The 25,023-nt window shown below is 39.7% G+C and overlaps 1 protein-coding gene across 1 annotated transcript in view; it reads left to right on the top strand.

The window, feature by feature from the left end:
- LOC136883317 (mitogen-activated protein kinase kinase kinase 11) overlaps positions 1–25,023 on the top strand; it is a 554,016-nt gene that overhangs the window by 428,716 nt on the left and 100,277 nt on the right. The window contains exon 5 of the mRNA XM_067155556.2: positions 16,209–16,458. Coding sequence (XP_067011657.1) covers positions 16,209–16,458 — 250 coding nt within the window. The remainder of the gene's footprint in view (positions 1–16,208; positions 16,459–25,023) is intronic.

The raw sequence follows: 25,023 nt of genomic DNA on the forward strand, positions 1-25,023 counted from the left end.
TAAACACCGCTTCCTCTTCGATTCTCACCGAACATTATCCTGCACACGCATTTATGCGTTTTTCATCACATAATTTTGAAATGTGGTGTATGGCACCAACACAGTACTGAAGGAGGAGTGTGTAAACCACATTGCTAAGAGAATGGGAAAAGGTTTGAGACAGATGCTACAAACTTGGAAAGTGAAGGGTGTGCAGTTAGGTGGCCGTTCAGGTGGTCTTACTAATGCTACAATTACCAAGTACACCAGCTATTATAGGAGTTGTATTGTACAAATCACACTTAATGTTGCAAACATGAAAAATGCTGTCTCTGCCACACTCTACTATTACATATCCACCAACAGTAAGCCCCAACATAAGGAATGCCCCCAAGACTCAGATGATTGGTGCTTCTATAAGCATAGCAAAAGGTATGGTACCTCAGAGTCATGATAAAATGTCGGTCAAGCTTTCTGAGCCATTAGTGTGTAAGATTATGCCTGTGTATTAGAGGCTGGCCTCTGATGAAGTACTATCCCGATGTGTCCGTGGTGCCACGCAGAATCATAACGAAAGTCATTCTAGCATCTGGAGAAAGTGTCCAAAGGAAATTTTGTATCAAGAAAGAGACTTGAAATTAGTGTATGCAGTGCTGTGGCAGAGTTCAGTAAGGGGTACAGTGCAACAATAGACTTGAAGTCGGATATCAAAAGAACTTCAGTCTCTCATGTGACAGAAAAATCAGTCCTTAGGCGATGCTCGCAGAAAGAATGAAATACAGCGATCGTCCTCTGAGAAGAAAAAAAATCAAATCGACGGTAGGCAAAGGTTACAAAAATGAAGAGAGAGGCTGAAAAACGGAAGACAGAGAGTGTGACTTATGCTGCAGGACAGTTCTAATGAGTAAGTCAACTGACAATATTAAAAAAATATGCATGACTTTAGAAAAATGCTATTTTCTCAGTTTCACATTTTCAGATGTATAAAATGTCATACACATTACAGATATGATGCTATTACCGTGAAAATGCACATGAATATTCCTTAGTACATTATCCATAAATATGTGCATTACTTTTATGATTGAAAATCTGGTTTGCCTGTAAAAAAAAATATTCAAAACTTAAATTTTCAATAATTTTACAAGAAATAAACTTCAACAGGGGAAAAAGTCCTATCATAGTAAATAATACAATCTCAAAAATGATGCACAGTTTCATTTATATAAGGAACTAGATCATTACTTTAAAAATGTGCTATCTGGATCACTTCCATACACTTAACATTTTGAATATTTGAATAATTTGCATATAAATATTGGAAAATAATTAATATCTATGAAACTAGTAAAGCTACACTGATCAAATTTAGTACAGATATGCATAATAGTACATACCTTGAGCCAACCAAACATTAAGGTGATGTCTTAATTTTTACAGGAATTAGAAATTTCAGTCCCAAGTGTCCCTTAACCCATTCGCCTCACATTTAAATACCATAGGAGTGCACCAAGAAATCACATCTAAATACCACTCTACGGCCGTCGTCATCACACTATTATTTAGAAAATCATACAAAACCAACCAGTAAATATTCCTTTCTGAAAATTTGCATGCATGATAAAGAAGTAATAAACTTACCAATGCCGCCATTTTGGTACGTCTGCTGGGTGTGGTACACCTCAAAACATTCTTCTAAGTGAAGAGCTACGCCACACTTTTTGCAATGCCGGCAACTTTCACTTCTTTTATCCCAGCTGTAGCACACAACACACCTTGTGACTTTTGATTTCTTCTCTGTAGGGGGAATACACATGGGAAAGTGGGCCCACGATTTAGCTTGTAATCTGGTTGGGGTGGTGCTCGCTGAAGGTCGGCCTCGAACTGAGTACTCCGGCAACTGAACAGTCTCTAGTAGCTGCTGCGCAATGCTAGTTCGGAAGTCCGTGTAGCTCGTCTTTCTGTTAGCAGCGATCTTGTGATACACAGTGAAGGAATTGAAAATACACATATCTAGGAGGTAAAATAATATTTTCCTATACCCTTTCACTGTGCGTCGCATGACTGGGAACAGAGCTGTAACCTGATCCTGAAGGTCAACACCACCCATCCCCTTCTGGTATTCAAGGCCACACTTGGGCTTTATAACTTCTTCCCTCGGGGTTTGTCCTCTTTTTCGTCTAAGTTTGCCTGTCCCTGTGTTTAGTGGTGAGAAAGCAAACATCCTTGTTATCTTTCCACTTCACACACAACATACTGTTGGCAGCCCACGTCTCATTCTCTCCACGTTTTAGTTTCGTCTTACTGATATCGCGAGGCATGTTTTTCGGTTCTGTCTAACAGTTCCAATTACATTCATCTGCTTGTCGTGTAGCCTTTTGAATAAATCTGGGGAAGAATACCAGTTATCTAAAAACAATGTATGCCCTCAGCCTAACAAGGGTTCACACATGTTGAGCACGATGTTTGTACTTGCTGGCAGACTCCGATCCGTTACATCATGACCTACATAAATTTTGAAAGACAGACAGTAGCCAGAACTTGATTCACAAATTTTGTAAATTTTTATTTCAAACCCAGAACGTTTAGACCTATTACACTGGACATATGAAAGGCGGCCTCTGAATTTCATTAGACTTTCATCTAGAGCAATGTCTTGTGAAGGTAAATATAATTCTGAAAATTTGGAGCAGAAATGTTGTATTATAGGCCTAATCTTTCTTAGTTGGTCACTACTATCGACTTGTTCATCGTCAACAAAATGTAAAAATCATGAAATTATACTAAATCTTCCCCTGCTCATGGTTTCACGAAAAATAGGAGTGTTTATACACCTGTTTTTACTCCAGTATAACTGTATTCTTGACTTTCGCACTTGTGACATTAGTATAACTAACGCAAAATATGCCCTAATTTCGTCGGGTGTAGTCTCAAACCATTTGTCATCGTCTTTCAACTTTTTTCTGTCAGCATTGCTCAACTGTTTTGCTGCATATGAATTTCTCTCGACAGATATTTTGTCAAACAAAGGGCTCATGTATTCACAAAAAACTGAGAGTTCATATAGTGGCTGCGTACCAAACTTTTTCAATAAATTTTCACTAACCCCACTGTATTCACTAAACTTATGTACAACAGGTTTATTGTCACTTTTTGTCCAGTTCCAGTCAGTCAAGTTAATCTGTGCCGAGGTACGAGTTCGTTTCGAAAGACTCGGCACACCGTTGTTATTTGCTTCACTTTCCGTGTCATCAGAACTATTATACGCATCGCTAGTACTCGAACTAAGGACTTCAGGGTCTATTTCGTCGTCACAAACATCACTGCCTTCAATATCACTCTCTAAAACACTATCTATTAGCTTCCGTATTCCTTCTTCATCAACACCAGCACATCTGCTTGGTGCCATGATGGCAACTGACAAGAACGAAATTATGTGAATAAAGATTCTCTTATCTCTTGTTCCGGAAGTGTGCGAGAACCTGGTGAAAGGGAAAAAACCGAAGCCACATGTGTAAACTTCAGCTCAGAATGCATACAAGTGGCATCTGTGGGTTAGTGACTGAACTATATGGATTGATGTACAGCTGTGCATCGCCGCGAGCAAAGCTCGTCATTTGATTCATATGCCACGAGTAACTATTACAATTTATTAAAATTCGTATCCACCTTATTCAATACATTAAAATGTTGCAAAGATGAAATTACAACATATATTTTATCAGAACTAGTTTCAATGCCTTATTTTTCATCATCATCAGCTGAAATACATTCTAGGAAATATTTGGCAAACATATAAGTTTATCTACGTCAAATAAAATAAATTTTAAAAACATATTGATGATTTAAAAACATGTTGTAATTAAACTATTTCAGGTCCATATTATCTAAAACTTGCAAGTGTTAAACTTTGAATTGATAAAATCCGATGTAAGATAGTTTATATTATCGTGGGTTTAACAAAAACAACCATTGAAAATACAATCTTCTTAAAAAACATTGGCTCTGTTTGACACTTTATACAAATTTTCATGTAGAACCGTATTAAAACTAACTCAATAAAATCTTCAAGCTGTTGTATTGTAGCAATCGTAGTGAGGTGGAAAATGAGAAGCCGGTGCTTTAAGATGTTAACAATTATCTCATTCCCAGTTCAATACGGACCTGAAATAATAGGAATCTAGTAAGCTATCACTTTGACCGAAAGCATAAAATTTACGTCTTATAACATAAACATTTATGTGACTCACCTCATATGATCGCTGTCCTTGCGAAGCACCGAGTAGCTAAGCGAGCCTTGTTGTGTTGTCAATCTTATGTTCATTTTAAGGACACTTCCTCTAAAGCATTACTTTGTCAATTTTATATATTTTTCATCTAAACAGTGTTATGTGGCTGAAGATGTTGATAATATACGAAACATGTACCACTTTTGACCATTAAAAATTGCCTTAAGCAATCATTGTATCGACTAGGTGGAAAATAAATAAATACTTAATTGTGAATCCTTGTTGTGTTAGCAATCAAGTGTCCAAGCTTAGTTTGGGTCAAAGAGGGGAACTAGGGGAACTAGGGGAAGAAGGGAGGAGCAAATGAGGGGCGGCAACCTCTTGGAGCTCCGGAGGGCGTGATTGTGAAAGGTAGCACGTGAAGCTATTGCGCATAATCTGAAATACTGTCCTATTGTCCGGTATATATACATTTTTAAAAAACTCAACAAAAAAATCAAAAAGAATATTTGATTTTTCGGAAATTTCATTTAAATTAAAGTTTGGATTAAAATACTGATCCAAGTGTATATAACAGCCCTCCGTAACATCCAGCAAACTAACTTTCCCTAAGCTCTCCAAAATCTCACTGTCCTGTTCTATGGATGTGAATTTATGTTTTAGATCATGTACAAGTTGGCCAACTGCTGAAAATCTGTTATATTTTATTGCATTAATATGTTCAGTGTATCTAATTTTAAAACTTCATCCTGTTTGGCCTAGATATGTGCAACTACAGTCTTTGCATTTAAATCTATATATTCCCGATTTGGTATAAGGGTTCGATCTATTAACTGAAGTTGCATTGTGCAATACAACTGTATTATTATTATCAGTATGAAATGAAACCTTCATGTTATGTTTCTTGAAAATATAAGTAAAAGTTGCGAATGACTTATGATTGGGTTTGTCCTTGACGAAAGTGGTTTGTAAGCGAAATCTAAACTTGTTAATAATACATTCAATAAAGCATTCACTAAAACCATTAGCCCTACCTATTGAACGTATTATATTGAGTTATTTCTTCAAATTAGCTTTTGTCATGTAAATCTTAAAAGCTCGTTCTACTAAACTATTGTATGTAGATCTTTTTTGACTCTGTGGGTGTTCTGAGTCCTGTCTAATAGTGACTGCCGTTTGTGTAGGCTTTCTAAAAATGCTATACTCAAAAGTAGAACCCAATCTGTTAATTTTCAGGTCAAGGAAATTAATTGATTTATTACTTTCTGACTCCAACGTAAACTTAATCTGTGGGTCAATATTATTAAGTACCTCTAGAGTAGCCTTTGCATCTCCAACCCTTTCGTCCAAAATTACTAAAGTATCATCAACAAATCTAGCCCAAAACAGAATATTATCAAAAACTTTGTCGTTCTCCATCATGTATGTTTCCAATGAATCCAGATAAATCTCCGCCAAGATACCCGAGGCCGGAGATCCCATTGCCAAACCATCCTGTTTATAAATGACCTTGTCAAAGACAAAGTAATTATTGTTTACAAGCAACTTAACCAATTTCATGAAATCTTGTATTTCAAGTTCACTTAGCTGACTGTAGGATCTTAGATTTTTAGAAACCATAGGAAGCAGCTTATTAGTACTAATACTCGGAAACATGGTGACAATATCAAATGAATGTAATGTATGGTGATCTTGTAATTTGAAATTGCTTAATTTATTAACCGGTTCTATGGAGTTCTTAATGGATTTGTTTGGTAAACTACCGCATGAGGTACAGGAGGAGGTTAGAATAGATCTGAAAAGAAAGTTGCATAATAGTCTAGCTACAGGTAATAAAAATGATGCTGTTTCCAAGGACACCAGTATTGATAAAAAGGGTATTATAGAACTTAAAAAGAAAGTTAAAGATGAGGAGCTCATTATCACAAAAGCAGATAAGGGGAATGTAACGATTATCATGCATAAAGATGATTATATTCATAAGACTAAAACGAGTAACAATGACGAGCTAGGGTCGTCAAATGATGCGATTGGGTTAAGGCAATTTAATGGTTAAAAGTGGTACATGTTTTGTATATTATCAACATCTTCAGCCACACAATACTGTTTAGATGAAAAATACATAAATTGACTAAGTAATGCTTTAGAGGAAGTGTCCTTAAAATTGACATAAGATTGACAACATTAAAACAAACAAAAACTCAAGAGAAAATACACTGATTGACAGAGCAAATGCAACACCAAGAAGGAGTGGTCAGAACTTTATGCCAATTGCAGGGTAGACTGACGTCACTGAGGTATGCTCATGATGTGAAATGCGCCGCTGTGCTGCGCACGTAGCGAACGATAAATGGGACACGGCGTTGGCAAATGGCCCACTTCGTACCGTGATTTCTCAGCCACAGTCATTGTAGAACGTGTTGTCGTGTGCCACAGGACACGTGTATAGCTAAGAATGCCAGGCCGCCGTCAACGGAGGCATTTCCAGCAGACAGACGACTTTACGAGGGGTATGGTGATCGGGCTGAGAAGGGCAGGTTGGTCGCTTCGTCAAATCGCAGCCGATACCCATAGGGATGTGTCCACGGTGCAGCGCCTGTGGCGAAGATGGTTGGCGCAGGGACATGTGGCACGTGCGAGGGGTCCAGGCGCAGCCCGAGTGACGTCAGCACGCGATGATCGGCGCATCCTCCGCCAAGCGGTGGCAGCCCCGCACGCCACGTCAACCGCCATTCTTCAGCATGTGCAAGACACCCTGGCTGTTCCAATATCGACCAGAACAATTTCCCGTCGATTGGTTGAAGGAGGCCTGCACTCGCGGCGTCCGCTCAGAAGACTACCATTGACTCCACAGCATAGACGTGCACGCCTGGCATGGTGCCGGGCTAGAGTGACTTGGATGAGGGAATGGCGGAACGTCGTGTTCTCCGATGAGTCACGCTTCTGTTCTGTCAGTGATAGTCACCGCAGACGAGTGTGGCGTCGGCGTGGAGAAAGGTCAAATCCGGCAGTAACTGTGGAGCGCCCTACCGCTAGACAACGCGGCATCATGGTTTGGGGCGCTATTGCGTATGATTCCACGTCACCTCTAGTGCGTATTCAAGGCACGTTAAATGCCCACCGCTACGTGCAGCATGTGCTGCGGCCGGTGGCACTCCCGTACATTCAGGGTCTGCCCAATGCTCTGTTTCAGCAGGATAATGCCCGCCCACACACTGCTCGCATCTCCCAACAGGCTCTACGAGGTGTACAGATGCTTCCGTGGCCAGCGTACTCTCCGGATCTCTCACCAATCGAACACGTGTGGGATCTCCTTGGACGCCGTTTGCAAACTCTGCCCCAGCCTCGTACGGACGACCAACTGTGGCAAATGGTTGACAGAGAATGGAGAACCATCCCTCAGGACACCATCCGCACTCTTATTGACTCTGTACCGCGACGTGTTTCTGCGTGCATCGCCGCTCGCGGTGGTCCTACATCCTACTGAGTCGATGCCGTGCGCATTGTGTAACCTGCATATCGGTTTGAAATAAACATCAATTATTCGTCCGTGCCGTCTCTGTTTTTTCCCCAACTTTCATCACTTTCGAACCACTCCTTCTTGGTGTTGCATTTGCTCTGTCAGTCAGTGTATATAAATTATTTCTACAATTGAAAGCAGTCGTCAAGGAAACACTTGTACAATATTCCATAGAGAATATGTCCTAATGAATATTCTTTTCTTAATAATTCATGAAAAAAGGTCAATTTATAAATTAAAACTTATACAATTTATAAGTAATTGTCAAAATGAAGAAATCCGAATATCACAGTATGGTCTTATTATTAATGCAGATGAAAATATTACTAATTCCTAGTTGTCAATTCTTATTAAGCCTGCTTTCCTTTGGAACAGTAACTTCTGTCATTCTTTTACAGTCTTGTGCCTGGTGTAATATTGATGATGCGTTCTTCCTTGCTGTCACCTATAGCTTCAACTGAGGAGGAATAAGTTGTAGGGCTACCTGTAGGTGGAGAAATTCCAATTCTTTTTCCATGATCTTTCTCAAGCATTTTCAAATATACTAGAATTTGGTAATATAATGGGTTCTTATATTCTACAGCCTCTTTAAAGTTATCGTTTTTCTTTACAAGTTGGTCTAGATGAATGTATAGATCTTCATATGTGTTCATTAAGCTGCCCTTATGCTATGTAAATGCTAATTCCCGAGTAAATAAAGTAAAATTCACATTCAAAAAAGTTGGTGCGAATGATGTGAAGCGTGTAATTTACTGCCTCAAGTCAGATGCTCTGAGTAATGACAACATACCATTATCTTTCATAAAAATTGTTATTGGTGCAATATTGCCTATTCTGACGCATATATTTAATCATTGCCTTGTACAGGAAGTATTCCCAACTGTGTGGAAGTACGGTATCGTCATTCCCATTCCTAAGAAGAATTCTCCTAGTTTACCATCAGATTATCGCCCTATATCCATTCTCCCATCCCTTTCCAAAGTACTAGAATGCTTGGTACACGAACAAGTCCTCACTTGACTAACTACTCACTGCTTGACCCTTACCAATCTGGTTTCAAGAAAGGACACAGCACAACGACTACCCTACCGAAAGTAACTGATGATATCCGACACGCAATGGACCCTCGACAAGTGACTGTACTGGTTCTACTTGATTTTTCTAGTGCTTTTGATACTGTTGTTCCTCAACTGCTACTTTCAGAATTGGATTAATTAAATTCCAGCAAGATGGCAATAAACTTTTTCAGTTCGTACCTCAAAAATTGCCGTCAGTGTGTCAAAGTAAATAATAGCAGATCTGAGTGGCTTAACAAACCCATCGGTGTCCCCCAAGGGTCTGTATTTGGACCATTGCTGCTTGCAATTTACTTACACGATGTTGTCAAATCGATTACACATTGCAAATATCATCTTTATGCTGATGATCTGCAGATCTACTACCACTCAAGAACTGATAAAATTCAGAGTGCTGTACAACAAGTTAATGCAGATTTAAATCTCATAAGTAATTTTGCATTGAGTAACAATATCAAAATTAATCCTCTTAAAACGCAGGCAATAATCATTGGTACTTTGAAAAACTTACACCTCTTAACACAATATGAAATTCCTCCTGTAGTACTAAACAATACCATTATTCCATGCTGCGAAACATTTATGAATCGGTTATGAATCTTCGTGTGGCTATAAGCGAAACATTGAACTGGTCGCAACAAGTGCCGAAAGTATGCCAAAAGGTATATCAAAGCCTGCATCCCCTGAAGCAGTTTAAAAATATATTCCCTTGGTCCCTGAAAGTAAAGCTCATTCAATCACTTTTGTTTCCAATTCTCGAATACTGTGATACAGTTTTTATTGATATCAATAACGAGCAAGGCATGAGACTGCAACGTGCCCAAAATGCATGCATCAGGTACGCATTTGACATATGACCATATGCCCACGTATCCCCATACTATAGACAATTATCTTGGTTACGACTGAATGACAGACGTAGACTCCATGCAACTACTTTGGTGTATCAAGTGCTTTCTGAAAACACTCCTCCTTACCAATCCACCAGATTTCGCTACCTTAGTTCCCTACAGCTGTTCAATACCTGGTCACGCTGTATTCTAGAAATTCCTGTGCATCGAACCGCAACCTACAACAGATCGTTCACGATCACCACCACGAGCTGGTGGAATGAACTCCCCAATGACATCAGGGAAGCTAAATCTAAGACAAAATTTAAAATCCTTTGACAGCGTCATCTCATAAGCACTTCCAGTCTTTCTTGAGTGTGAATGGGATGCATGAATGAGAGTGATTATGGTTGTTTATTGTAATGTGTTCCCGTTTATACTTTAGTTATACTTTACTCAACTTAGTTTAGTTAGTGATACTTTAGTTGCTTTAGTTATACTTTAGGTTGTAAAGATTTCAAATGTTTAAATTTTATGAAAAAATTATATTGTATATATACGAAGTGGTTAAGTGTAAGAAAGGGCCGGGAGCCCTAACTTCGCCACAATAAAGACGCTTTAATAATGATGATAATAATAATAATAATAATAATAATAATAATAATAATAATAATAATAATAATAATAATAATAATAATACTTTGTATTAGATCTAGTTATTGCAAGTAATACAATGTAATATATGTATATTTCAGTTCCTGGTTAGATGGAAGAGAAGGCCCGAAGGCCTTAATCTTGTCAGGTAAAATAAAACATTACTAAACTAAACTAAACTAAACTAAACTAAACTAAACTAAACTAAATTACCCTTAGCAGAGATTATATTCCACGTTGCGAAGATTCAGCAAGGGCAGAGGTGAATGCTGCATTGGACGGGAAGCCCATTGTAGTAATTGCAGACGAGACGTCGGACAGTTGAGGCAGATGTGTCTTTGCTGTTCTATTCAGGACGATCACGCCAACTGCAGAACAAGTTTATTTGGCAAGTTGTTCATTTTTGGATGTTGCCAACGGGACATTACGCAGCCGAGCCATCATTGACTATAACATTGATAATGGGAACGTGCTGGGTTTAGTGTCAGACTCTACCAGATACATGGGTACACGTTTCCAGGCATTACAGACGATTATTGGAGACCATCTTCTTCACTTCCAGTGCTTTGCACATAAGTTGCATCTAGTGGGGGATGTTATTCTCAAGAAACTGTCACAGTTGAACAGTTTGGTTTCAAAACTTAAGCTGGCTTTTCTCCACTGTAGGAAGTTGAAGAACTCCTATGTAAATTTTTTGCAAGATAATTTCCTTGATTAGAATGTACTGTTGTTCCCAGCTCCTGTCATCACCCGATGGAACTCTTGGTTTCGCTCAGTGCAGTATCTTGACAAGTACTTCACACCCCTGGTAGAGTTCTTTACCTCTCTTGATGAGAATTCCCTAAATAGCAGTGGCCATTCAGTGTCGGATATGTTTAGAGATCAGGATATGCTTCCGATAAAGTTTGTTTCACAGGTATCTGTAAAAAGTACTGGAGGGATCGTCCTACCCGCATGCTCACAAGCTGTGGGATCATCTTGTGCAGAATTGAAGAGGTGTGCTGACGGATGGTTTCCGTTGGAAACAAGCGACCTGCTGGAGAGTTTCAGAAACATATGGTATGAAGAAAGAGGAAATTAAGGTGCGTTTTAAGCAGCGTATGCTTAAATACATAACTAAGCTCTCGAAGCACAGGGGCGTCAGTGATACTAACGTGTTTTTTCAAAGAGGTGTGCAATTTATTTAATCCTGTAGTTGCAGGACAAAACAGTGCTGTGGAACCCAAATCACTTGTGTGTTGGAAACATAAGTTGCCATTTTTTAGAAGTGTCATTGTCGATCAGTTTGTCGAGTGCTGCGAGGCATATCACCAACAGATGCTGCAGAACATTAGAATGGACAAAAACACTTTTACACTCTTCAAATGTTGATGCCACTTCCTTTGCCTCAGCAGTACTGCAGTACATTTGGGCCCCTACGAACAGTGTCGACGCAGAGAGGGTTTTAGCAAGTACAACATGATTGTAACTGATAGGCAGACTCGAATGAAGGAGGACACAATTCAAACAATTGACTTGTTGTACTTCAATCATCATTGAAATTCTTCTTCCTTGTAGGTCTACTCTATTGTGATAGATGAATACGTTCAGAATAGTATTTTTCACGTTGAAATTATGTTTATAAATTTGTAAATATGGATATTCGTGTGTGTGTGTTAATATTTCTTACAATTTTATGCTGTTGTTTGTCTTATTTTTGTTAGTGTATTCAAAACTGCATGACGAGCAATTTGTGATTAAACAGTATGATTTTTCTCCCAACTGTTGTGTGCAATTTTGCAAATTATGCCTATTTTTAACAAATTTGCTACAAAATGCTAAATTTGAAAATCAAAACACTAAATGTCTGAGTTTTAAATGCTATAAACTACGAAGTCTAATGATCCTGTATCCTAATCCATAAAGGTAAGGTGTTCCAGAAATATTACGTTTCTCCGGAAACCCTAATACAAAAGTAACTGTCTCAGCAAAACCAAGGGAAAGGTAGGCAGTTTCTGATAGGCTAAAGAATATTAGGAACCACAGCAGCTCACTTTAAGAATACAGTCCTGCGCAGGTGTGAGCGATACCTTTGTGACGGTTTAGTGGCAGTACTGATATTCCTATCCTGTTACTTGTGTTCGGTTACAGATATGCTTTGTAGTAGGCTTGTAATAGATGTGAATGTTGTAAAATGTCTCAAGATGACTGTATGTGATTTTTAAAAGAATGAACTAAAACTACGAAATTTTGTAGATTATTTTGTATTGTAAAATATGTGTGTTTTAAGTGAAAATATTAATGATTTTAGGGTGGTTTGTTTTTGGCAATTTCATTATGTGTAGATCATTTATCCCGTAAAGGTATTTCCTTTATAACTTTCGGGGCACGGTGTAGTCGCACGTGTCAATTTTGGTAAGATGCTTCTGGTAGTTTCTGGTTGCATCAGAAAGGAAATTCCTGGAAGCTATGTAAGGTATTTTTTCACCACATTATCTGGGCCCTCATTGGCTAAAATAAAACCCCTTCCTATTGGCGAATGTAAGATCTGCGGGTGCGTTAATTGGCTAATTGGTATCGGAGCGTGTGTTATGGTGGAAGGGAAGGCATTATGTAACCACCGGGATTACACAGCATCAAAAATTAAAAATAATAATAACACTACTAAGGAAAATGATGACTTTGAGATTAGATCAAATAGAATCAAACACTCACAGACGATAAATGCTGGAGAACAACATCTGAATATAACTATCAGGAACAGAGATGGGAAGTGGTTGGGACCCTACCCGAGCTGTGAGAAGGTATTGTGTTGTCGGGATAACAAAATTCACGGTGGTTCTACTGACCTGATAACAACTGGAAGATAACATTAGAGATGGGGCCATCAATGACGCAAGTAAAAGTTAACACAGCAAATTTAGAGAAATGAATAATACAAAGAGTACAAGTTTCACGGCGATAATTTAAAAATAATTTAACCAAATACATTTTAAAACAAAGGAGACACAAACCACACCTACATATTAAGGTATAAAGCAGGACAGATCTTAACTCCGAGTCTGATCAGGTAGCTGCCTTTTCTAAAACTCTTCAGAATAAGGAACTTATCCTGATTGGGAGTAAGCTAAGACGAAACAGCACTACTAGAGGCAAACCCGAGGGAATTTAAAATTTACATATTTTACCCAATAAAAATGCGAGAAAAGGGATATGAAATTGTACATAATTACTACACAGTTTATAAAACCAAAAGGAAAAGGGCAATGCCTCTAAAACAGAATGGGTATGACTAGCCGCGAAGACTAAGTCATTTGAAATTAAAATTGGCGAACGGGAGAAATCCCGGGCAAACTCTGGAGGCCAAAGAAAATTTAAATTAAGAAACTACATTTGAAAGTTAAAACCCAAAACATGAACTAAATAGTACTCGCCTCGGAGGGCCGGAAGACCCATCAGATGGAGGAGACAACTTCTCCCTCCGCTGGTCGAACCACAATGACAGGGAACAAGCTTGGCTCTGACCAAGTGGTCAGCAGCCGGAAGTGGTGCAACCAAGAAATAACCAATTAGCACACCCGCAGATCTTACATTCGCCAATAGGAAGGGGCTTTATTTTGGCCAATGAGGGCTCAGAGAATTCAGTGAGAAAATACCATTCCTAGCTTCGAGAAATCTCCATTCTGATGCAACCGGAAACTACCAGAAGCATCTTGTCAAACCCGGCACGTGCGACTACACCGTGCCCCGAAAGTTATAAAGAAAATACCTTTACAGAAAAAATGATCTACACGTAATGAAATTGCAAAAAACAAACAACCCTAAAATCATTAACATTTTTCACTTAAAACACACATATTGTACAATACAAAATAATCTACAAAAGTTTGTAGTTTTAGTTCATTCTTTTAGATATCACACACAGTCACAATCTTGATACATTTTACAACTTTTACGTCTATTACGAGCTTACTGATAGTAATACATACAGTAGCGTAGTTCTTCGGAAGAGTTGCATCTCAAGTTTCACTCCGTATTCTAGACAATGAGTGAGTGAATGTAATAATTTTTTTAAAAAATACGTTCAATACGATTTATGTGGACATAAACTCAATTACAGGGAAATGGTTTCTTCTATTATTATTATTATTATTATTATTATTATTATTATTATTATTATTATTATTATTATTATTATTATTATTATAAAAAATTAAAAATTTTACCCGTTCATATAGTTCTGATAATTCAAATATCAGATCCTGAAAAGCTATCGCAAGTCCCATCACGTGAATCTTATATTTCCTCATCGACTGCAACCTGTGAGGTAGCGCAGCAAAAGCTGCTATCATAATTTTTACCAGAACCAAAAAGGAGTGATATAAACGATGCTGGACAAACCGCTTGCACTGTTGTTTACCAAATATCCACAACCTTCTGTATATGAAGAAATACGATTTTGGAGCCTTTTATACTGGATTTACAGAGCGAGTTGGCTACACTGTTTGTGTTACGTAGCTGTTAGCTTGTATTCGAGAGATGGTGGATTCGAACCCCACTGCTGGCAGGGTTTCCCCATTTTCACATCAAGCAAATGCTGGGACTGTTCCTCAGTTAAGGCCACGGTTGCTTTCATCCTAGTTCTGTCGCGTCGTCACTGTAAGATCAGTCTGTGTCGGTGCAACGTAAAAAAACAAGCAACAAAAAAGTACTGGATTAAACTCTGCTTATGTCTTGCCTGATAGGGCTATTACCTCATGACCCATTCCGGCGACATTTGAAGTGTATATGGCACTCGTTCATCAACATAATTTATAAAGTCTGATCCTAGTGTCTGTTTAACTACAGATCCTTGGACATCATAGCAGTCCAGGCGCTTTTCATACATGAAGGTTACAGAGTGTTGGTTTCGGAATGTAAATGGATCATTGCAATCTAGGAATAGTTAAGAATGTGAGTGACGCGCTGGTGAAAGGGACAGTGGGAGAGAAGAAAGCCAGATGAAGATAGTACTTACTAAGGTGCGGTTAGGGACGTTCCTTCCAAAAGTTGACCTGCAACTTGTATTATGTTACTTTTATATCATAATACTATAACCTAATACTACAGTGTAACGGATACACAGGGACATGATATTGGAAAGTAACCATTTATCCCATCCCTATCTAAGAAAGAGATCTAACATGGATTCCTCTATACAAGAGTCTGCTCAGGTTCTCTCTGAACTATAGATGTGATTCCTATTTGTGAGCAAATTGTTCCACGTTTTATCTCAGAGAACACCTTCATGTTGTCAATGAGACCTGGTCAGAGTATTGAGTAGGCCATAGACAGACGTAATGATCGGTAGTCTCATTGGTAGAATGTTATCCAATGTATTTACAGTTCTTAGAACCCTGCATGTACTTTAGATACCTTAGCAACAGCCATATAAAACTGCAAGGTTGCTTGTGTTTTTTCAAAGAATACAATAGTGATCCTCTAAGTCTGTTGCCTACAAAAATCTTGATACCTAATTGATGTGGCTATCTCACCTTTACATGTCTATTTTTGGGTATGATGTTCATGTCATTAATATGTAAGAATCTGACATTGGTATCAAGTGATGTTAACCTGAGCAGAGTTGTGAGAATGAGCATGATCTGATCTGTTGTATTGTTGTACTCTTGGAGACCTGTTGAAAGCTTGATTGCAGAAACAAAAAATGTAGTCTGTCTGATTGTTTACTGTTTGTATGCAAGAGGAAGACATTCCATACTGTTGATATAAGTTACACCCTGCTCCTTCATGTTACTGACAGTAAGACCACGGTGTTGACCAGTTCACAGAGGGCTCTAGGTGAACCTCAACTATGCAGTAGGGGTTTTTAAAGTGGTCCTACATCTCTGTGGGAAATGTAGTCACTCTGCTCTGCTCTAACGTGCACATGCTACAATTACAGGAGCTGCGATGTCGAGAGGAAGAACTGACCAAGGCGCAGCTGCAGCAGAAGTTGGTGGAGGAGAACCTGCGACAGAGGGAACAGGAGCTGGAGGCCCGGGAGATCGACCTGCTGGAGCGAGAGCTGCACATCATGATCATCCAGCAACAGTCCGCCACGCCCACTCCCAAGAAACGCAAGGGCAAGTTCAAGAGGAGTCGCCTCAAGCTGCTCAAGAAAGAGCCAGGCCAGAACATTAGCTTCCCATCTGGTGAGGAACAAAAAAAGGATGGATTCATTTTTATTTTCATTCTCATCCTTTTTTGAGTTCCTCCTCTGCACCTGGTTCTTCTAACTAGTTTGTCATCATCATGTGTTTCTCATTTCTTAGTTTTGTGATCGAGTTTCTTATTGCAATCCTGTCAAATCTACACAACCCTTGCCGATCTTCAGCTCAAATTGCTAATTGTTAAACCTGATCAGTCCACATCTATAATGGCCTTCTTTCTATTTTTCCTTGTAAGATGGTCGTTCAGGATTCACTCCACAGAACAAAGAACCTCAGGTATATGCGGAATTACAAAGGTTGGGCGATGTTCGGCTCTTCTATGATTTAGGTATTTGTTCTCTTTCAGTCCCAGAAATGCCAGCCACACATACCAACTGATATATGTGTTTCGGATCTGACACTTCGCAAGTCCATGTTTCACATCCTAAATGCAACGTTGAGAACACTTTACTTTACTGTTCTGTTTCTTGGCAAAGATCCTCCGCTTTATGTTCTTCTCTCACAATTCCCTGTACTGCTGATGAGCGATTGACATACATATCTAGTTCTGTTCTGCTTTCACGTGATTGATCTTTAATCCATACTGTAAACATATTTTTTCTCTCTTTCTAAAATCTCTACCAGTTCTTGTTCGTTACTAGCTACAAGACTGATGTCATCAGCGATCACCAGTCGAGATACCTAGAGTATAACTGTTGAGGGGTTTCCTTATCACATATTCGCCATAAAAGTTAAATAACTTTGGGGATGTGATGCAACCCAGTCTGAATCCTTTTTCCAAATTTGTGGAACATTTCCCTTCATAAATTATTCCAATCTGTAATTTTTCTTCCTATAAATAATTGTTTGTTATCTTGAATTCCAACTTCAGTGTTATGATCTTAAGCTCCACTCAGGCTTATTAGTCTCCACGCCATCTCTCATACCAGCACACGGGCCATTGCACGTGAGGAAAACATTAGCCGGGTGTCTGTTATGCGGTTATTGCGTACACCAAAAGCTCCATGGTCATGATTTTGAAGCCCGGCTGGCGTTCTGTCAATGGATCCTACAGCACGTGGAAACTGATCCTGCTTTTCTAGCGACTGTCTTATTTACGAATGATATACAGTTCCATAACAGTAGAACTGTTAATGCATTACTGGAGTATGAATAATCCCCACTGGGTGTGACAGGCAGCTTTACACGTAGTTGATCACCTCGTTGGTCCCCCTCCATCTGACGGGAGAATGCTGTTTGCAGTTTCTCCAAGATGAACTCCCACCATTCTTGGAACATGTGCCACTCTTTGACCGCTGCAGGATTTGGTTTCAACTTGACGGATCTCCAGCACATGTGGCGGTGGTTGTCCATGCGACGTATACTGATAAATGGATAGGAAGAGGAGGACGTATCCCCCTGTCCTGTCACATTGCACGATCTTACACCCCCGGATTGTTTTCTGTGGGGCCATGCACAGGAGCCAGCCAGTCCTGGCATGCTGCAATGTGCCAGGCGTGCAGCTCTGTACCGACCACGGACATCATCATCTCGAGCAGGTGCTGTCGATAACTGAAATCCTGTCGCATGTTTCCTAACCTCTCCATTCCAGATGCCACCATACGAACGGCCATTGTCAGGGCCAAATAAACAAATCAGTCTGTGTAAACTATTAAGTATGCCACCTTGCCACATCCCAGGCAACTGGCTGTTTAAAAAAAAAAAAAAGTAGTACTTGTGTTGGATTCAAACCTTTGAGCCCTGTCCACTGTCACATATCCCATCGCGCCTTGCCATGTGAGCTACTGTGAGGCTTGACTTGCAGCACGCAGTTGCCAGCCTATACAGTACCTGCTCCTGTTGTAAAGTACATGTTCTTTTTATCTGTGTTTGTTTTACGGGTTCATTCTAGGTACCCATATTGAATTAATAGTGGCGCTCACGATCTGTGCTGTCTTCTAGCCTGTAACCACATATCTCGTTATATTACCCTGGTTTAGGTAGAGGGACCGATGTATTTCGGAATTGTAGTAAAAGCGGCAGGATGCATAAAACTAAATTGCAATGGGCTGGTAAACCACCTGGAATATCATCATCCCCATCATCCATTTCTCTCATCCAACTCCTGGCCTGTTCGGGTATTTATGGCATCTTTCTATCTTTCACCAGTGTTCCTTCTTAACTGTGTTCCAATCTAGGTTTCTTCTAATTATGCTATTCTCAATTGTTTTCAGCCACCATTGTCTGCTTTGTCATCCTCCTAACATGTCCAGATCATAAGTTTATCGCTCTCCATTCTGTTGTAAAGCTTCTCCACTTCAGTTTCCTTCCTGATGTCCTCATTCCTTACTCTGTCCTTTTTTTTCTTTCTTATCATATAAAAAATTTAATTTCACTCTTCTGGATTTTATTCTCCTGTCCTTTTGCCGGTGTCCAGCTCTCTGTGTTGCTGAGTTTCATTCCAAATCCACTCTGTCCTTCCCACGTGTCTGGACACTGTTGCAAAAAATTTTGTACATTGGTTTGCACTGTACCAAGCACACACAAGCTCCACAACATGATCACCAGCTACCGAAGACTATAAGCTTGCACTACACATGGTAATGCTCATACATCCATTATAATTATTATCATTATGTAAATGAAACTGCTGTAGCATCCAAGTAGCATCTACAGATTTCTGGACTCCCAATACATTTACATTTAATTCACTGTTCTGGAACAAAGCTGACAAAAGAAAACTGATTGGGTGCCAGTGTACTTGATGATTCAGTATGAGAATAAATTATCCTCCAGGGTGGAGTAATGCAATGCAATGGTGTATGGCTTTTAGTGCCGGGAGTGTTCGAGGACATGTTCGGCTCGCCAGGTTCAGGTCTTTTTATGTGATGCCCGTAGGCGACCTGCGCGTCGTGATGAGGATGAAATGATGAGGAGGACGACACATACACCCAGCCCCCGTGCCAGCGAAATTAACCAATGATGGTTAAAATTCCCGACCTTGCCGGGAATCGAATCCGGGACCCGTATGACCAAAGGCCAGTACGCTAACCATTTAGCCGTGGAGCCGGACAGGGTGGGGTCATAGGCTGACGATATCCCAACTTGCTTTCCTAACCTGATGACTTGTTGAACTGAAAGTAAAGGGATTAGGACATTCTGGAAACATACAAGAAAGGAGAGTACAAATGATCCACAAAATATGTTGCTAATACAAGATCACAACATTTTTATTAGGTACCGGTTTCGATGTCCTTGGACACCATCATCAGCCACAATAGGTCAAATGAACAAAGATATATGTATAATACAATACAAATATAGACTATTAGTAATAAAATAACATTAATATACAACGTGATGGTACGTAAAAGTCATTCTTACAAAATTTACAAGTTAGGGACTTGATGGTCGAATAATAAAACAGAAGTGTCAAAATATTAACAAATGGTTTAAAAAGTCTTTGTCACTGTGTAAAGTCTTGAGCGTGGCGTGAATGTGGCTCAGTCCGGTGGTGTCAGCCTCGTGTCGGTAGATTTACTGGCACGTAAAAGAACTCCCGCGGCACCGTAAAAGAAGTTAGTGGGACGTAAAGCAAATATCATCATCATCATCATCATCGATAATGTGTAACTTGTTAGTGGCCTGTATCATCAGTTTTCATAAGGAAAACATAAAGTTATAAAGCAGTTAAGGAAGTGGATCGTGTTAACGGCATTGACAGAAGTATTGTGAAACCAGAAAGTTCTCGATCCAATGCGCGACCTGAAGTGTGAGAAAGAAAAAATTGTCAATTAAAATAAGTTGATGGAAAAGGGGGCATTCAATTAAAAAATGTTAAAGTAAGGGACTCGCCTTGATGGGCCTGTTTGTACGGAGAGGAACTGAAGGCTGGAGCATAGCACATTGTTAAGGGAGGGAGAGAGGTGGATCAGGAGGGAGGGGAAGAGGGGCGTGGTAGGGAAGGATAGGGCGATAATGTGTTATGTAAAATCTGAAAGAACAAACTGTTTTTGGGAAGATTGAGACTATTAAAGCCTGAAATGAGGACAACAAGTAAGGTTCTTTCAATTAATCACATTTTATTAGTATGTTGTGATCTTGTAGTAGCAACATATTTTGTATTGATATAAGGTGGATCATTTGTACTCTCCTTTATTGTATGTTAGTCTCCTTTCAATATGGACTAAATATGAAGTATTTAATAAAAAATTGTCGATTAAAATACATAAATATACTTATAAGCTTAACCTCCTCAATAATATAAAACATAAATTACATCAGACATACACTGTTTATCTCTTCTTAATAAATTAGCTGGTACGACGACCATTTCTATCATCACTGTATTTGGACTTTCTCCATCCTTTGCCACACGCCAAATACATTGTTTGTATGTATATATATATATACACACACAAAACCTTTACTTGAATTTGTATGTAATGTGGCTAGTCTGAATAATGGGGTCACAAACCTATGCAGTATAACTCATTACACCATATTGAATTGATCTGTAGTGGTTGATTGATTATAGTTAGAGGTTGATGTTAAATGCCACCATGCCTCGGTCATACTGTCCAATAACTTAGGTGACAAGTTCTTAGTTTCTTTTTTCATATTGAAATCATAGTCGCGTATTCCGCCAAGTGCATTGGCATTGCACTTCATAGGGTATATAATATTTAGTGTAGATATCATATAACGATCTCTAACCCTGCAGTGCGTCCCAACTGGACATCCATAGACGAGACCGATTTAGCATACAATATGGCTAAACAACGCACACTTCAAGCAGGACAACCACCCGATCTCAGTACTTCCACTACTCAACACCAACAAGACCTCTCTTCCAACAAACCAGCCATAAAATAGGCTTCTACAAGTCACATGATTTTCTCTGTAGTAGCTAATCCCAATCTTCTGTATCTATCACATGTGGCACACCGTTGGCACAACTCCCTCTATATTTAGTTTCCTTGTTTTTAAAAAGATTTCCTGCTTTCAGATACAGATTGCCACTAGTTTAATACAGAGTTCTTACAATGTCCATACATGAACAATTACACAGAGTATTTCTGCTTGCAGCTGGCTAGCCAAACTTGTCCTGATAGTGACAATACAAAATGAATACCTAACCTATAATTTGGCGTTAATACAAAAACTGACTTGACTTGGGGTTCAGATTTTGTACAATTACAGAGTTTTATTCTGTCCTCCCCACATGTCTGGACACTGTTTCTATTATTTGTTTTCCATTGTATTACTTTCCATGCCTTTGCTCTGGGAACACTATCATAAGCCTTTTCTAAATCAAGGAATGTCATTACCATATCTCTATATTCTCATACTGAAGATGAGCCCAGCTCTTTCACGTCTTTTCTAGTACCTTTGAATGTTTTATCTACGTCAGATATGAGTGTGAATCCTCAAAAATTATCACTTATCTTCTTGTCCCCCTTAAATATAGGTATTGTTATTCCTTTACTCCAGTCATTTAGTACGGATTTCAGCCATTGTAGACCAATGACAACTTCCATTGCGATGTCACTCTCGGACTCCCTCACATTCAGGAGTAATCCTTCTATCTTCTCCATAATCTCCTCTGGTTCTGTTCGCTTTGCTTTGTGTAGACTCCTTGTTACATGTCCAAATCTCGTGTGAATCCTTCCCCACCTTTTCTTCATTTACTATTTTCTTGCACCTTATTTTCATTTCCTGATTCTTTCTTCTTCTACTTTCTTCTGTTTTATCCCTATTCCATATTTGCCATGCTTTCTTATTTTTCACTGCTTCCTTTACCTTCTCTTTCTACTCGGCGGAGGGTTCTCTTTCAGCTGTTCCACCGCGAGCACTCGCTACACAGCTTACAAAATGTCTCCTCGAGTATCTCCCATTCCACTTCTACACTCTCCACCTCAGTTCTTGGTATGTGTTGTTTCTGTTGATATTGGAATTTTTCTTTTACTTCCATATCTGTTAACTTCCATTCTCTTATTTCTTTCATTTTCAATTTTTTTTCCTACTTACTTTTTTGCTAAAATACTTCATGCTGTCTATCAAAGGCTACTTCCGACAAGGATGTTACTTCTAACAACCATCTATTATTTGTTCTTTCCACCAAGAAGCAATAAATTACTGTCTTTGTCCTTCTGTTTTTCCTTCTTTCTACTATTCTTCTTCCTTGCACTCCATTTCTCTCACAAAATCCACCAGTTTCTCTTCCTCTTCATTCCTCTTTCTATATCCAAACTGTCCAGTTACTTCTTTCATTCCTTTTCTGTCGCATGCCACCATTGCATTTAAGTATCCCATGTTAGTTACTTCCCCATTGTCTTCAGACTGGGGTGCATACACTCCTTTCTCTGCTCTTATTCTACCAGTTATGTAGTCCACTTTATCTACACACTCATTTAAAGATCTTGCAGGTTATTTCTCCACTCCAGTAGAGCGTATCCCTTCCTCAGCTTCTCCACCGTTCTTCACTGGCTATGTTCTCCTTCTCCATGAAATCAGTCACTGAAAGCCTCCTACACAAGGTGTCTGTACTTGTCACAGTTCGCTCAGCATAAGAACCGTGCATCGCTTCCAGGAAACAGCCTAGCTTTTACGAGGCTGATTTAAAATGCCATATTACGATGGGGTCATCACTCCTACTGCCGGCAAGTAACCTGGGGTCAGATGCTACTCGATGTCATCTCGTACAACATCGCCTCAGAGACGCTGGCTGTACCGTAGCGGGGTATACGAGCGTGAAGCGTGTTTTATCGGCTGCTCATGTCAGTCAGATTGCTTTGCGGCTTTGCGAGGTGGTTTTGCTAAATCTGCACGCTGCTTCAGAACACCAATGGAAGAAAACTTCACCAGGGAGGGGATTTGAACACGGACCTCCAAGTTGACGGGATTGTTTGTGTTTGTCTTTCCTGCTGATTTCTTGGCATCGGGAGCTGCTAGGCATGCGTAGACATTGCCTGCATTTAGCTTGTGGTGCTGCTCAGCAAAATGGAGCAGAGGCATCAAGGATTTACAGAGAAAGATTTCGATCCATTGCTACTGAATAAACTTGTGTTGCAATGCCAGATCTCCGTAACTGACCAATTCCCAGCAGCTACCGATGATGAGAAATCGGCATCAAACACTAACGCACTGCAGGTTACAGACTGTGGCACTGTAACCTCCTGTGGGTGGGGGCGGTAGAATAACACCCACGGTATCCCCTGCCTGACGTAAGAGGAGACTAAAAGGGCCCTACGGGCTCTGAACTTTGGAGCGTGGATTGGCGAGCATGGGGCCCTTAACCGAGTCCTGGAATTACTTCCACTTACTTGTGCCAGGCTCCTCACTTTCATCTATCCTATCCGACGTCCCTTGGTCAATTCTGTTCTTTTCAGACCCTGACACTGTTAGGTTTGCGAGGGCTAGGAAGTCTTTCATTTTCACGCCCTTCGTGGCCCTTGTCTTCCTTTGGCCGATACCTTCACTTTTCGAAGTGTCGGACCCCTTCCATTTTTCTCTCTGATTAGTGTTATATAGAGGATGGTTGCATAGTTGTACTTCCACTTAAAACAATAATCACCACCACCACTGTGGCACCATAGCGTACTTACTACAGCACGAGGTCCGTGTTCTCTCCTGACAAATTGTTTCTTTGATTGGTCTTCTTAAGTCACGTGCAGATTTAGCAACACCACCTCGCAAAGCCGCGAAGCGACCTGCTTGGCTAACTTCATCATGCGACTACAAGCAATATTAAACAGGAACTCAAAACACTAAAAGCTACAGCCGGCTCTACGACATCACCCCGAAAGAGGTTGCAGCAGCAATAACAGATATAAAACATGGCATACTCCCCGAGTTTCTCATCAAATCTGGAAAATATATGAGGACATTCTTCACCTCGATGCTAAAAACAGGAAACATACCTCAAGAGCTTAAACGTGCTAAGATAAATGCTTTCCTTAAACCAGGAAAACGTACAGATCATGTGCAAAGCTACCATCCCATTGCATTGCTTGGAACGAGTATTGATTAATAGGATTGGCCAAACAATACTTTCATTGATTCCTGTAGAACAAGCTGGCTTTCGTCCCAACCGAAGTTGCACAGATCAAGTTAGCACTCGTGTCACATATTGAAGTAGGTTTTCAGAAGAAGATGAAAACATCTGTGGCTTTCATTGATTTGTCAGCAGCCTATGATATTGTCTGGCGGCAAGGCCTACTCTACAGGCTGATGAAGATTATTCCATGCCAACAAGTTACAAAGCTTATTGATAACATAATTGGAAACAGAGGATTTCAGGTCATTATGGGAAACAAAACCAGTAGCCAGAAATTCCTCCAAAATGGCCTCCCCCACGGTTCTGTTCTAGCCCCACTGCCCTTTAGCCTTTACATTGCTGATATGCCAGAAACTGTCAGCAAAAAATTTGGATATGCTGATGATTGGGCCATTGCAACTAGGCACACTTGCTTTGAACCCTTGGGAGAAACTCTAACATCTGATTTGTCTGTGCTTGCAGAGTATTTTTGTAAATGGAGGGTTATTATTATTATTATTATTATTATT

This window comes from Anabrus simplex, chromosome 11, assembly GCF_040414725.1.
Source record: "Anabrus simplex isolate iqAnaSimp1 chromosome 11, ASM4041472v1, whole genome shotgun sequence".
Lineage (NCBI taxonomy): Eukaryota > Metazoa > Arthropoda > Insecta > Orthoptera > Tettigoniidae > Anabrus > Anabrus simplex.